Here is a 16,960-nt window from a genome sequence, read left to right on the forward strand (position 1 = left end):
TTTATTATATAATTGTCCATAATTTTTTTATAATTATTTTTCTAAATATTATTTTTTCACGTTTACGAGATACAATATTTGTTAACTTAATAACTTAGTATTAGCTAGTAACTATTTACAAATAATTAGTTATCATGGTAAAGTATGGTAAATTATGTGTCACTTTATTAACTTGTTGAAACTTAAAAATAAATTATGCTAAAAAATCATATTTAAATTGTGATTTATGTTTTTATCTCAATTCTATTTCAAATAGAAAGCATATTAAATAAAAGGAGTATTTAAAAAAAAATCAAATTATAATATCAATATTCTTTCAAGATTCATTACTCCTTAAGAGATACATATGAGATTTCACATCGAATACATTACTTTTGATGTTGCGTTGCAACTACTTTGCATATAATAATATATGTCATACTTTTCATATTATTATCGAATTATAATTTATAAATATTTTAAATAGATTATTTGTTATAATCTTGTGATTTTAATTTAATTTTCATAATTATTTTTTTATTTTATACTATCTTAAAATTCTTGAAATTAGTAAATATAAAGATTCGTGGGACTTACGCCCCATATCTCGGGGCTTACGCCTCGCCTCATCAGAGGTAAAACACCTCGGCTCACACCCCCCGCCTTTTAAAACATTGAGCCCTCGTGAATCTCTCATGCTGACATGACAAGCGTTTTTTACACAGAGCGCGTGAAGTCTGTTAAAATTTCCATGTGGATCCCACTTTTTCGTTCAATTTTTTCACGTAGAAATGATACCAGATAGCCATTTTAAAGGGCTGCTACTTAGAAATTCATCTATTCATTAGTTCTTGTGATGTTATTATTTCTATAATTTTTTGTTGATGGTACTGATATATTATTTCTTTTCGTCTTTTCGTCTTCTTGAGCCGAGGGTCTATCGGAAACAACCTCGTAAGGTTTGCGTATACACTATCCCCCAGACCTCAGTTGTGGGATTTTCTTGGGTCGTTGTTGTTGCTACTTAGAAATTAGCCAGTACTATTCTGAATTTCAATTTTTCAAGACAAAAGTGTCCTGAATTTAAGATTTTTAGTTTAAAATTTTAGAATAAAATAAGTATTGACTAATCTCTAAATAACATCTATGAGAATCGGCCTCCGGCCACCAAAATCCAAGCAAGTCCAATACCAAATACACACGCTTCAACAACTTATAATTCAACATAATCCAAAACATCATCACATGATAACCAAGAATAAACATATCCACAACAGACTAACTATACAAAAAGGGGCAGCACAGATGCCCACCGCCAAGGGCGAAATCATTGGGTGTACGCAAAAAAGCACATGCTCCGATCATATGTTGATTTGTACAGTTTGCTCCTGAATGGAATGTGAAATAATGCTGACTTTGTCTTGTTTCCACTCGCTCCAATCTGGATATTTCTTTTGTTATTTTTTTCCTTTTGTTTTTTAAATTACAGCTGTCTTTTGTTCTAAAAGATTGACGTGTAATTCATTAATTTGTCCATTTTATATATCATGATTGTCTTTCACGCTTATGGTCTGTTAAACTCGGATGTGCACGAGACACACTTCTGTCAAGAAGGCATGTCTATCTGGTCATTGTGTTACAGTGTTAAGGTATTTATTTCGCAGTTGACAGCATAAATGTCTATCTATATTGTTTTATATAAATAGCCAACTTCTTAACACGATGTTACCAAATTGGCTATTTGTGTAAATCAGCCTTCACCTTCTGTGAAAGTTGGGCCTCTATTTATTCTACTTTCCCTAATTACTGTAGTGTTGAAAAATTGAAGAATTAACCCAAATAATCGTCCATCTAATTTCCTAAATTAAAAATTGCCTGTGGATATTTTGTATAACATATAATACATGTGCAATATGTCTATAACTGTATGTAATCAATATATAATTTATGTATACCGGCTAGAAAAAGTAAACTATAAGTTTGACTGGCTATTTGTGTAATAATCCCGTTGAAACCCAGCAAAACCAACCCTCATAGGAGTATTTGTTATTGTGGATATTAATGGGGCATTTGCATCTATACGCGCTTTTTTGGGTCACGTTTTAACTTGTGTCCACTTTGCAAAAACAAATTGCAAGCGTACCCACCTTTTCGCGTAACTTCAGCATACGAGGCTGAAGTAGTAAAGACAATCACGCAAAACTTCAGCATTCTAGTAGACGAGACTGAAGTAACAATTGTGCTGAACCAAGCGTGCTGAAGTTTTTGTTTGTAATTGCTGAACTTAAGCATAACAGCTGAAGTTTTGTTCTCTATTTGCTGAAATTTTTGTTTGTAATTGCTGAAGTTTTTGTTTTTGTAACTGGCGAACTTCGACTCTAGAGCTGAAGTTTTTGTTTTGTAACTGGCGAACTTCAGCTCTAGAGCTGAAGTTTTGTTTTTGTAACTAGTGAACTTCAGCTTTTTCAGCTCTAAAGCTGAAGTTTTTGTTTTGTAACTGGCGAACTGAAGTTTAGAGCTAAAATTTTTGTTTGTAACTAGCGAACTTCAGTTTTCTTAGAGTTGAAGTTTTAACTGACTTTCCATATGAAAATTAGAGAAGAAGAACAAGATTCTTAACTGTACAAGAATGAAGTAGGAAAACATCAGCACTTAACTCACCCATAAGCTCAAAAGACATTTCATACCGTACAACGTAATAACTTAAAGCATGAAATCTTTTTTGCCTTTTTTTTTTCTTGAGAAGGATGATTAGGATCAGTCTTCTTCTTTTCCATATTGTTCAAGAGTACTTTTCTTGCTTCATAACTGTGTGCACGACAGACTAGTAAAAAAATCAAACCAATGAAACACATGATAAATCGAGCCATTATATTGTTACATCAATGTTAAGTTCCGGAGAGATATGAAGATCACTGGGAGAAGGAGGAGGAGAAAGGAGGCTGAAGTTGTTTAAAAAGTGGGTACAAGTTAAAACTTTTTTAAAAAACGAGTATAGGTAAAATGGGGGCGACCAAATAGGGCGCTCCGTGCAATTTTTACGATATTAATAGCATTTGTTCCCAAAAAATTCTAATTTTTATTTTTTCTAACTACTAAAGTATAATCAAAGAAAACTGTTCGAGGAAATGTTTGCATTTGTGACCAATATTAACTCGTTAAAATCTTTTGTCAAAACAAAACACACAACAAAAGAAGAAAAGTGAATGACACAAAGAAAACGCCAAAGCATTATTTAGAAGCTAGTCATGAACTCCTCATTCAACAATTAATTCATGGAATTTCTTTTTCCATGGTGAGTACACATACAAGAGAAGTCAATACTTATTCTTTTTTTTTTTTTTTTGTTTCACCAAATCAACAAAAAGGACATGCAAAAGCTATTTTTTTTTCTTATACTAATTATTACTCCAATACATATAACTTAGTTAAATTCAAGTGGGAATAAACCCAACTCATCAAGAACATCTTTGCAGCCAGAAACAGCTTCAGTTTTCATGAAGAAAAGTGGATTTGCATAACGAGTTGGATTATGAATTCCAACATTTCCACTGCACACAACTCTTGAGTTCTCAAAACCAATGGCAGGTTCTTTGCAATCCTCTCTAGGACTCTTCACAATTGAAACTTCACAAAGTTCATTCTCATGATCACCTTCTACTTTGATTATGTATTTTCCATTTTTGTCTGTCACCCCTTCTACCGAGTATGTCTCCTTTTCTGTCTCAATATCTTTGCATGCCAATCGCACCGTTGCACCTATATAATATACAAAATAATATTAGCAACTTGGTACGTATTACTTTCAATGAACTATATATAGTATTATATTTCTAGTTTGTGTATTAAAGGGTTAATTTCATGGATTATTGACAACTTTTGATTTATTATACCAAAGTCATAGAATTTTTGTAACGAAGAAAATAAGTCAATTATGCCTATATATTACAAAATAGAAAAGGCGGGGGAGAAAAATGTTAAAACCAATCTTGAAAACATATGTAGGTAATCACTTCAGCAACTTACCTTACATAATATCTATGTGACAAAACTTTCAAAATAATAACGAACTTATTTTCGATCCGCATAAAAAGAAAAAAAAATTGTCCCACATGATAAAAGACATAAGATATTAGGTTTAGTTGGAAAATAGAATATTTGTATTTTTAAGTGGTGCTATTTAAATATCATGTAAGGTTAGGTGGTGAAGTGGCTATACTTGCATGAAAAATTTGTACACATTGCAGCTTAAAGCATTTTCAGGACATAGTTGAGTTATTTTTTGTTAGAACATTAGTTTTACGATTAGGATGCAATAAACTGAAAGTTGAATGAACACAAGTGAAATTACTATAAATTTATGACATTCATACCTTCGATATACTCGCTAAGTTTGGTCTGAAATTGAACACGGCAAGTGTCACAATAGACACTGCCTTCAACATTGATGGCTTGAGAATCATGGCATTGTGCGAAGTTGACAAAGGCCAAGATGCAGACTGCAGAAAGGAGCAAAATAGCCTTTGCCATTTTATTGTTTTTGTTCTTTTTGTCTTCTTTGGTTTTCTTGTTTTACTTTTCCTCTTGATGTGTTCACGATTTAAATGTACAAATGATATTCACTATTTATAGGTAAAAAGAGTTTACGAAACAATGGTAAAGCGATTATTTCTGTAGTAGTTCAAGGAGGATCCTATATTTTATATGAGGCCACGAAGCAATTGACTTGTTCTTTGTTTATATAACTTTACTTGGTTGAGAGAAATAGTTAAATTATTTAAACCACAATCTTCGAATAACATGGAAGTTCTATTTGAAGGGATATAGTATTTTGAGGCAAATTACTGTAAAAATTAATTTATAATTTTCATTTCGAACTTTTGACTTAAAACAACTATGTCGCGAATACTCAATATTCACATTGTAATGTCGAGTATTGTATATGTTAAGTCGAGAAAAAACTAACTTTAGGTCAACCGATAAAAGAAGAACAAAAAGAATTAAGTGGGGGATGACACTTGATCATATTATTATTTCATTAACCGGTGCTTATTAGATGACTAGTCTTAAGGTACGCGCGACTTTAGATCTAATAAGTAAATTATTTTAAAAGTCATATAAATGTTATTTAAAATTGTATTTGAGTTATAAATTAAAAGTGTAATTAAATAAATAGAATTAAAACTTTTGATGAGATGGAGCACGAAAGAGGTTGCATTCTTTCTTATAAGTAATAACTTTTAAAAGATGATAAACATGTAACTCAATAAAAAGTAAGAAACTACTCGTGACAATTTATAATCTAAGGATAGACTAATGTTGGACCAATATTCCACCAAAATTAACTAAAATATAAAGACTTAAAATTAAATAGTTATATTAAATTAAAAAAGAACAATAATTTCTCATACCCTACAATTTTGCAAGTAATAAAGATCAACATAAGTAGGAAAAATATATAATTATGAAACATTTACTCAACAACAACAACAACAACACAGTATAATCCCACTTAGTGGGGTCTGGGGAGGGTAGTGTGTACGCAGACCTTACCCCTTCCCTGGGGTAGAGAGGCTGTTTCCAAATAGACCCTCGACATCCTTCCCTCCAAGAACTTCCCACCTTGCTCTTGGGTAGACTCGAATTCACAACCTCTTGATTGGAAGTGGAGGTTGCTTACCATCAGAACAACCCCTCTTGTCTATTAATTTACTCATATAATTAATTTGTTTTATTTGAATTGCGTATCTAATCATGACTCAGTCTTTAGTGCAGTTGAACAATATATTTAAATCTGACTAAACGAATATTTTAAACTTCAAGTTTTATCGTAAATTATTATTTGTACTATACCAATATTTTGAAGTTAGCCAATGCCAATCCATGCAAAAGCTAACCTCAAAGTTCAAGTTCTTCTATTTCAACTCAAACCGAATGCTACTCTTTTTATTATAAAATTACAAAATTAAATGGTGTTTTTTTTCACTTTAAAATATTCTAAAATAAATGGCAAACCCAAAATCTATCCTAGTTTATATCTTCCGATGAAGACTTAAAGTGTTTAAATTTAGTTGGCATAACTCAAAGTTAAGGATCTCTTATTTTAATGCAAACTCAGTACTACACTACTTGTTATTACTATGAGTTTATTCATATTAAATGATTGGAGTACGTGAAAAATTAGCATCAATAAAAAAATGTATTAAGATGGTCAAAATTTCATAACAATAAAAGTGATAATTTTGTAGTAAATTCAAAGTTAAAATCTTTAATAAATATTTAGTTCATTTGAATTTTAAAATAATTGTAATATCAAACTCAAACTTCTAAAATTTGTCAGAACGGTGAATTTATGTTGAAGTTTAGCTTTGCTTTGAAAGGTGAATACGACATTTACCTAATGAAATCAGTATACATATACAATCATCCAAAAATAAAATGTACGGCGCACCCCCTCAAATAAAAGTTGGCATTGTCCCCAATGCCAACTAAACAAATAAGCACCAAAAAGTATAAGGAAAGGATATGAGGACTCCCTAAGCCGTGTCCGTCTGCATGGGATCATCAGTGGTCCCCGGGTCCTTTGTATGCGCGGGAATCTCAGACTGATTTCCGGTCTCCTGCTGCTCAGCTGCTGGGACTGGGGCCTGGACCTGGACGGGCTGAATCTCAGGAACATCTTGTGGCTGACTAGAGGAAGCCTCCGGTGGGTCCGCCAACTGGATGATCACCTCATCTGCACTGGGGAGCTTCCTTTTCTTCTTAGGAAGCCTCTGTGTCTGCTCCTGCAATGGCTCTGCTGCTGGTACTGCTGCTGGAGCTGGATCCTCAAGTAGCAAATCTAAAGGCAGCTGGTCTGCCTTCAGTCTGTCCACATACGCTCTAATCTCCTTCACAGACTCCTTGGAAGCCCGTGTTTTGCGCAGCTTCTTGTGCTCTCTGGCAAGCTCCTTCAGGTCCTTGCCATGTGAATCCACTGCCTTAGCCAAGGCAGCCTGAGAATCAAGGATCTTCTGCTGGTTGGCAAGAATCTCCTTAAGTGAATCCTCGATAGACTGGGGCACCTGCACTGGTTGTGGTGCCGACTGAGCCGCAATGGTGGAGGTCAATGTAGACAACTTGGATGAAGCAGTCGCCATCCATTTGTTCAAGCTATGAAGTGTCTGGCTCAGCGGTGGGCAGTGATAGGATGGGCCCAGGAAGATGGAATCCCCGGGCCAGCTGATGTAGAAGGACCAGCAGTAGTGGAAGGTCCGGGAGGCATGTCATCAACTGTGGAGGCAGGCTTAGTGGAGGGCTCCACCGCAACCGGCTCTTCAGACTGGTCAGTTGGGGCAGAAACAGGCGGCTTGTAATTCTTGTCCTTGGGGTTGTCTGACCCCTTCAAACTATACCACGAAAAGAGAGCCACAAGTTTGACCTTGATGTCAAAAGGTCTCTTCTCCACCTCCAGGTCCTGGAAATACATAGTGAGGGTACTGGGAAAAGGGTAGTTCAGGTCATGCTCAACCCCCATTGCAGAAATGACGCGGGACATCATATTGCCCACGTTGATAGGGTATCCCCCATAATATATGCAACAAGAACAACGCGGGCAAGTGGAATAGTCTGATCATGGGTAGTGGGGTCGAGCCGACTGCACACAAAAGTCAACCACCCCCTAGCCTCAAAGTTAAAGGTCCTCCGAAGTATTTTGGCCCCTGCTTGCAACCACTCCAGAACCGTACCTGAGATTTCCAGGTATGAAGCTAACCATGGACGAACCTCCTCGCCCATTGCCAACTTTTTATTGTAAAGAGACTCATCTTCTTCATTGAACCCCCGGTATTCATTTAGTGCCTTCCCGGTAAATACCACATTTTTGTTTCGCACTTTGGTCACTTTAGTGCCCTTCAAGATGTGGGCCACATTGCTATAAAACTCCTTGACCATGTGCTCATTCGCCTTCACACAATTATCTTTGAAGTGCTCCCAACCCACTCGAGCTCGAAACTGTCTATGTACATTGGGGTGTAGGGGTAGAAGGTCTTTGTCAATGAAGCTCCTTTCAAGAATCAACTTTCGTGCCGACCACCATTCCCTAAACTTGTGGAACGCTACCTGGATGACGAATCTATCTTCCCAAACAACGGGATTTCTAGTCCGGTCAATACCCCCAACCTGAGGCACACCACCCCCAGGTAACTCCCCATCTCCCTCATCACCTCTAGCACCCTTTCCAAATATTGAAGCTATGGGAGAGGTAGAGTATTCATCCCCACTACCTGCTGCTGAACCCTCAGACGACCCAGAAGAAATGTTGATTGAAGCTTGAGCATCAGGGGAAGAGGGAGGAGTGTCTTTATGTATGGCCCTCTCCGGATATGGGATGTATAATGGGACTAAATCCGAAGAGATCTCCAGGGAGGGCTTGTACTCACTCCCCGAGTTGTCAATGGCTCTATCAGCCGTTTTTATGGCCTTCCTCATGTTTTTGATGTTTTTTCTAGCCTGGGGAGTGAGTTTTACCATCCTTTGCTTCCCTTCCTGGGAAGAATCACCTCGCCCGAGTTGTTTCGAGCCTTTGCCTCGTTGTTTAACCATTGTCTGCAAGCACAAACATCTAGCTTTGTTAGTATCAGCACAGACAGTGAATCAGTTGTGGAAAATGAATTGCAGAACAGAAGCCTGAAAGTTGCAGAAGATATTGCAGACACAGTGCACCGTGGACCGCACAAAAAGGACACTAAAGGCACTGCGGACCGCATAAAAGCAACCGCGGTCCGCATTGGGGGTAAGGTCTAAAAATTCATCCTCTGAATCACACCACCGCGGTCCGTACAAAGTAACATCGCTACCGCGGTGGGCCAGCGTGGACCGCACAAAATGTAGTGCGGCCGCGCTGGGCAACAAGTCAATCTTTCAGAACATAAGCACTGCGGTCCGCACAAAGTGGTACCGCGGACTGCATCAGAGCACTGTGGACCTCACAAAAGGGACCGCGGTCCGCGAAGGGTGCTTAGTCAAGGCACTAAGTTAGGGTTCATGGGTTTTGCCTTTTTGTTCAAGTTTTCACCTAACTTTGTCCCTACTCAATTTACCCAGTTAATAATACTCCTCAGGCACACAAAACTTAACGGTTAAACTAAACTAACATCAAAATTGAAGAATTATGGGGGGAGGGGGGGAAGAAGTCTACACAGTTAATAGAAAATGACATAAAATGAAATTAAATAACTAAAATAACAAAAAGTGGTTGAATTGTTACTAGATATTGAGAAGAAGTGAAGAAACATAATGCAAACAAGCTAGTACGAAGAAGAGGGAAGATGAACAGTAATTTTTTAGGTCTCTGAGAATCAATTTTTCGAAAAGGGTAACCGGTGACCCCTGTGGTCTATTTATAAAAAAATGTGTGGGACCTGGTTATACCTACCAGCGCAGCCGCACAAAATGGACCGCAGACCGCGCTGGGTTTGTTCAGAAGAAGCTTGAGAAGGCAACCTCCGTGAACCGCACAAAATAGATCGTGGCCGCGGAGGTCCACCGCGGTCCGCACTAAATGGAATACGGCCACAGTTGCAATCTTTAGAGAGTACCTCACTTGGCCTTCACCAGTGCGGACCGCATAAAGTGCAATGCGGCCGCACTGGCAACTTCAAAGGCTGTTCAATTTTTCCAAAATATTTTGCACTCTATCAACACAATCCCTGCAACATCTCACAACCAATTAGTCCAAAAATCAAACCTAAGCTACAAAGAAAATCAAAGAAAACAAGAAGAAAAAGACATGGGTTGCCTCCCAAGAAGCGCCTGATTTAACGTCGCGACACGTCGCATGTTACTCGCACATCACTTTAGATGAAGAAGTGCCACCACGTGGCTGTCATCAAATTTCCCAAGATAATGCTTGACCCGGTGCCCATTAACTCTGAAAACTTTACCATTTTTGTTCCTTAGATCAAGATCACCAAATGGGGTCACAAACACAACTTCAAATGGCCCACTCCACTTTGGCTTGAGCTTACCCGGAAACAGACGTAATCGGGAATTGAACAAGAGAACTATATCTCCAACCTTAAACTCCTTACCCCGAGCATATTTTTCGTGAAGATACTTCATTTTGTCCTTATACAAGGATGAACTTGAGTAGGCATGGAATCTAACTGATCGAGCTCATTGAGTTGCTCAACACGAAGATTTGCCGCAACATCCCATTCTAAATTCAACTTCCTCAAAAGCCCAGATGGCCTTGTGCTCTAACTCAACCGGAAGATGACAAGCTTTTCCAAACACCAACCGATACAGAGACATACCAATCGGAGTTTTGTAAGCTGTCCGATAAGCCCATAGAGCGTCATCCAACTTTTTCGACCAATCGATCCTATTAGCATTGACAGTTTTTGACAAGATGCTCTTAATTTCTCTGTTGGAGACTTCCACTTGACCACTAGCTTGAGGATGATAGAGGGTAGAAACCTTATGACTGACACCGTACTTGGAAAGCAACATGCCGAAAGCCTTGTTGCAAAAGTGAGACCCCCATCACTGACAATCGCACACGGAGTGCTAAACCTTATGAAAATGCTCTTTTTAAGAAACGCAACAACACTCCGGGCTTCATTATTAGGCAAAGCCACGGCTTTAACCCATTTTGAGACATAATCAACCGCCACAAGAATGTAAGTATTCCCACAAGATCTAACAAATGGACACATGAAATCGCTGCCCCAAACATCAAAGATATCCACTTCTAGAATTGTATTGAGAGGCATCTCATCTCTTTTTGAAATTCTGCCCGCTCTTTGGCACTCATCACACCTCTTCACCAAATCGCCCGCATCTTTAAACACGGTGGGCCAATAGAATCCACAACTAAGAACTTTCGAGGCGGTCCTCACCCCACCATGATGGCCACCATAGGGTGAAGAATAGCAAGCCTCTAAGATACTCAATTGTTCTTTCTCCGGGACATATCTACGAATCACACCATCCGTGCAAATCTTGAACAAGTATGGCTCATCACAATAGAAATCCAAACTATCCCGCTTGAGCTTCTTCCTTTGGTTAGAAGAGAGCTCATACGGGATTATTCCGGTCACAAGGTAATTGGCAACATCGACAAACCATGACATATCCTTCATTTTCACTGCAAGGAGTTGTTCGTCGGGAAATGAATCATTGATCTCAAGGCCGTCACAAGGCCTCCCCTCCTTCTCCAAATGGGACAAGTGGTCCACCACTTGATTCTCACTACCTTTCCGGTCAACAATTTCTAGATCAAACTCTTGAAGAAGTAACACCCATCTCATCAATCTCGCCTTGGAGTCTTTCTTGGTCATCAAATACCTAAGGGCAGCATGATCGGTGTGCACTATAACTTTGGCTCCCAAGGTAAGGTAATTTTTCCATAGCAAATACAATAGCCAACAACTCTTTCTCGGTGACTATATAGTTCTTTTGAGCCTCATTCATGGTCTTGCTTGCGTAGTACACCGGATGCAACATCTTGTTGATCCTTTGGCCCAAAACATCCCCAACCGCAACTTCACTAGCATCACACATGATCTCGAAAGGCAAGCTCCAATTAGGTGCGGTAATGATGGGGGTAGAAGTCAACTTGAGCTTGAGAAGCTCGAATGCTTGCATACAACTCTCATCGAACAAGAACTTTGCATCTTTCTCTAGCAACTTGCACAAAGGGTGTACCACTTTGGAAAAATCTTTTATGAACCTCCGGTAAAAACCCGCGTGCCCAAGGAAACTCCTCACCCCTTTGACAGACGTAGGGGGAGGAAGCATCGAAATCACCTCTATCTTGGCTTTATCCACTTCAATTCCTCGCTTCGAGATTTTGTGACCCAACACTATACCCTCTTCTACCATGAAATGACACTTTTACCAATTGAGAACAAGGTTGGTGTCTTCACACCGGGCCAATACTCTATCCAAATTTTTCAGGCACTCATCAAAAGAATCCCCAATCACGCTTAAATCATCCATGAAAACCTCCAAGATATCTTCCACCATGTCGGTGAAAATAGCCATCATGCAACGTTGGAAGGTCGTCGGAGCATTACACAATCCGAACGACATTCGAGAGAAAGCGAATGTGCCATAAGGACATGTAAAAGTTGTCTTCTCTTGGTCCTCCGGGGCAATAAAAATTTGATTGTACCCCGAGTAACCATCCAAAAAGCAATAGAAAGCACGCCCCGCAAGACGATCTAGCATTTGGTCAAGGAATGACAATGGGAAATGATCTTTTCGGTTCACCTTGTTTAGCTTCCGGTAATCCATACATACTCTCCACCCGGTGACCGTGCGAGTAGGAATGAGTTCATTGTTGTCATTGGTCACCACAGTTGTTGATACCCAATTTTTCTCTAGGTATTTTTGTACTCAAAATACTTTTAAAATAACATATATATGCGTATATGAACATACCCGAGTGTTTTGGTATTTTTCCAAATTTTTAAAAGATTTTCACAACCAATTTATGGTCTATTTTAATACTACAAAATTCAATAATTATTTCCAAAATTATCATTTTTGGTGAATAACTTATTTTATTCTCATATTTACACCAAAATATAATTAAGGTGATTTTTTTTGCATATTTTTACAAATTTATTTGGTATTTAAAAGCTAAATTGCATGTAATTGCAATTATAGCCTATTTTACAATTAGCAACATATCATAATTACCAAATTATTTCCAGTATTTTTAAATTAATACTTATACCTTATTAATTAGTTCAATGCTTTTAATTTGTTTTAAAAACCATTTTAACTATTTTATATAAAATAAAAAGGGAAAACTGGCTATTTAATATTTAGCCTCATTTCATTGCAATTATAGCCCATTCGGATTTCAATTTTGGCCCTCAATTTACCCAGTCCTAACCCCAATGGGACCGACCCATATTTTCAATTAATCAACCCAGCCCAGCTCCGATTTAATCTGAGCCGTTGATCAAATGAGATCAACGACCCAGATTTGATTTCCTTAATTAAAATCCAATTACCCCCCCAAAGCCCCTCATTTCTGAGACGGTCTCTCTCTCTCTATGTTGACTCTCCTTCTCTCTTCTCTCTATGACCTTCTGGTTCTCTTCTTCTCCGATGAACCCACTGCCTCTCCGGCTACCTCCAGCCTCATCTCTTTCGATCATCAGTCGCCGTGAAGCCTTACCTCGTTGATTCCCTCTATCTTTGAGACCCTAGAGCCTCCACCATGCGAGATGGTCACTGAAAGCTTTGCCTGGTTCGTCTCGGGCCGTCCTCCGATGGGTTTTGTCCGATAGTGCTATGAACACCATTATTGCAGAGTTTCACAGCCAGGTTTCTCTCACTTCTCACTGGTTTCTTATGAAACCCTAATATGTACCCAACCTCTTAAATCTCTATAGTTTTTACGATTTTTAACTCACACCTTGGTATTTTACACTATTCTCTACTCGATCTTTACGATTGTCCAAATTTAAAATGTTTTGTTCCCCTTTTGAAACTAGGGTTTCTGAACCCCTTTTCAAAATCACTTTATTTTCTGATTTTGTGTACTGACTCGTGATTCTCAGTACTATTTTTCAAACGTTTGGCTTAAGTTTGATGAAACCCTAACTTTGTATGATTGTGTTTGCATTATTTGCATGTTTGTATGTTCTTCTGGGTTCTTCTCCGAGTTCCATGCTCTTTGCTTTAATCTCGTTGTTAGTGTTTCATTCCCCTACCATTCTGTGTTCTTCGCTTAAAGTTTCTCTGATTTCTTACACGAGGATTTTATACTGATTATCCGAGCCCTCTTTGAGACTGTGATACTTGCTTTGAAATTGTGATTCTGCGTATTTTCCCTATAGTTTGAATTGCTTCCTTAAATTGTGGGATACTCTCCTCGATTAATACTGATTTCCTAGGTCTTCAATCTCGTTCATTATTTTGAAAATTATTTTCCTGAATTACAATGGTATTTTGCCCTATATATGTGCACAAATTTGTTGATTGATTTTCCTGACCTATTTCCCTAATTAGAGTGTCATGTACCTAGTCTTTATTGAATAATATATGTTACTCTGTTTCCTTATGTGATTATACCCTACTTTGTGATTTCTTTCCTTTTAAATGATTGATTTTTACCATTTGATTTGGATTCCTTAATTAAAGGGAAGTCCATATACTAATTTGATTGTGATTGATGCCAGCTCCTTAATTAAGGGACTGCTGCCTTATTGATTACTCGTATTGAGTACTATAAATACTCCCCATTCTCTTTTGCAAACACACATCAGTCTTCAGACTTACACACACCACTGAATACTTTCAAAATCTCTCTTTCTCTCTTGCTCTATTGCTGTTCTCTACTCCTGCTTATTATCAGCCGACTGAAAGCCAAGGCCAATATAGTGTTACTACTTTGTCTTTGCATCCTGCTTTTGCTCTTTTACTAGTATGTCTTCGTTTTGATTTACAGTTTCCAAAACAACATGTTTTTATGTGTATTACAGTTCCTCTTGTTTCTTTTATGCTTCTACTTATGGTTCTGCTGTTCTCATTGCAACTAGCATGCCTCTGTGTAAGTTCATTGATGTGACTATATTTCCTTTAATTTAGCATGTCTACTGCATCCCTTATTTGTTTAATGCATGTAACCAATCGATCAGCGATGCAGTCAACGGTTCTGTGCCTTTCCCTCTTGAGTTCTCCGCTCAAGGGTACCTGTCTAATACCCCAATAGAAACCTTACTCTGTTTAATTGTGCATGCATTATGGTCAAACCTAGCCGAGTCAGTTATGTTGTCCACATAATGACTCATTAAGATAGCCTTGTCTGAAGTTCACTGGGTTTCCTTGAAACCCAAACGGACACCACCATATTCTGTGCATTTATTTGGAGAACTAAATGCTTTTTATGCTGATTATTGATATTAAATAGTCGAGTCCGGTGGGGGTGAGGTCTTAACCCTTTTGTTTTGCAGAAAATGAATGACAAAGTTCCTGACTTCGATATGGTAAACATACCTTCACTCTTGCAGACTTGGTGGAGAAACCTCCCATCGAGCAACCAAATCAACGAATGGAAAGAGAGAGTCACCAAGGCTAGTGAGAAGCTAGAATACCTGGAGTACAACTTGCTGGAATTGGAAGGGAAAGTGAGGAAAAGAGTCATCGACTGTCAAAATGCTGAGGAAGGCAAAGGAGAACGTCTGGCGATAGCATTTTTATTGGAAAATCTGCGCGAGCTGGAGGACTTGATCAACGAGAACATTCAACCTGAAGAAGGTCCTTCTGGGACCAAGTAGTTAGGAGTCTTTCTTTTCGCTTTTAACGTAATAAGGCCAATGGCCATTAGTGTCATTTTTACTTTCCACTATTTTAGTGTCATTTTAGGATTCATCTTATTTTTATCAATAAAATGAGGCATTTAGCATTATAAGTTCTCCAAATTAACTTGTCGCTAGGCCTACCTCGGGCACAATGAGGCACCCAAATTAGGACACGGTTTATATTCTTGCACAATGTGTTTAAATATTGCAATATTTTCTTCTCATAACCCGCGCTAACTTGTTACCTTTTTTGTTTTTCTTTTATTTTTATTCCCCTCCTCAAAGGTTAGTTCGTACATTTTTGCACCATCATCATACAGTACGAGATCCAAGGGCCCTCCACCTCCTCCTCCTCCGAGTCTTATCCGGAATAAGAACAAAGGTAGAATGGGAGATTCAAGCGCCAGAAAGGAAATTGAAAGAATTGAGATTCTTCAGGGTACCCCGGTTGCTAAGAAAACTGCTGCCCAACTTGAGCAGAAACTATTGAAGTTCCGAGAAGAACTGGATCAAGTTCGAAACTTGGCAAATTTATCATTCACTCTCACAGCTCCTGATGTCAACTTTCCAAATGCTCAAAATCCCGCACCTCCGCAGAACACCCCACAACCACAGATGCAACCCACTCATGCTCAACACTGTAACACATACCACACTCCAAAAAACACTCCACTACTCATTCCTGAACCACTAAACACCACAAATGACCACCTCCACAACACTCCCATCTACGTAGATACCATACCCCACTACACTCAACCAATCTCAAGTGCACCTGAGTCTGATGACAAGGACTCTCTTATCAGAAACTTGGCAGCAGAACTCAAGAAGTTGACCAGCCGAGTCCAGGGTGTGGAAGGAAACAAAGGTATAGAGGGCCTGAATTATGAGGACCTCTGCATTCAGCCAGATGTTGAACTTCCGGAGGGGTACAAACCTCCCAAGTTCGAAATGTTCGATGGCGCGGGAGATCCCAGAGTCCATTTGAGGACATATTGTGATAAGCTGGTTGGAGTCGGAAGATGTGAGAAAATTCGTATGAAACTCTTCATGAGAAGTCTGAAAGGGGATGCTTTATCCTGGTACATCAGCCAGGACCCCAAGAAATGGACAAGCTGGGTAGGTATGACATCAGATTTCATGGATAGGTTTTGATTCAATACAGAGAATACACCGGATGTATTCTACATCCAGAAATTGAAGAAGAAGTCTACCAAAACATTCCGCGAGTATGCTACTCATTGGAGATCAGAGGCTGCTAAGGTCAGGCCGGTCAGAAATTCTTCGATATCATCAAGTTGGGAGAAAGAATTGAGGAAGGCATTAAGAATGGTATGGTTACTAACCTTGAAGCATTGCAGGCCACCCACAAGGCTTTATAGTCTTGTGGCACGTCCAAGAAGAAGGATGTGAGTGCCGTGATGGTCACACAGGGAGCCAAATCACCACTAAAATACCATACTTACCCGTCACCTCCACTTACATATCAGCCCATCCCAAATTACCAAGCACCCGCACCCTCTTACCAAAATCCACCACCCGTTTACCAATCATCTCCACCTCCCACATATCAACCCACTTCACCCAGATACTCTCAACCTACACCTATTTACCAAGCTTATAATGCCCAACCCTCTCACTACCAATCACCTCCCACTCGCCAAAATTTCCCTAGACCC

The 16,960-nt window shown here is 38.8% G+C and overlaps 1 protein-coding gene across 1 annotated transcript; it reads right to left on the reverse strand.

The window, feature by feature from the left end:
• Nucleotides 1-3,210: 3,210 nt before the first annotated feature.
• On the reverse strand, nt 3,211-4,579 carry LOC104227555 (anther-specific protein LAT52-like). The gene is made up of 2 exons (XM_009779818.2): nt 4,353-4,579; nt 3,211-3,738 (listed from the first exon to the last, which is right to left on the reverse strand). Exons 1-2 carry the CDS (start codon nt 4,507-4,509, stop codon nt 3,404-3,406), a joined length of 492 nt encoding a protein of 163 aa, XP_009778120.1. The 5' UTR covers nt 4,510-4,579; the 3' UTR covers nt 3,211-3,403.
• Nucleotides 4,580-16,960: the final 12,381 nt, after the last annotated feature.

Source organism: Nicotiana sylvestris, chromosome 6, assembly GCF_000393655.2.
Source record: "Nicotiana sylvestris chromosome 6, ASM39365v2, whole genome shotgun sequence".
Lineage (NCBI taxonomy): Eukaryota > Viridiplantae > Streptophyta > Magnoliopsida > Solanales > Solanaceae > Nicotiana > Nicotiana sylvestris.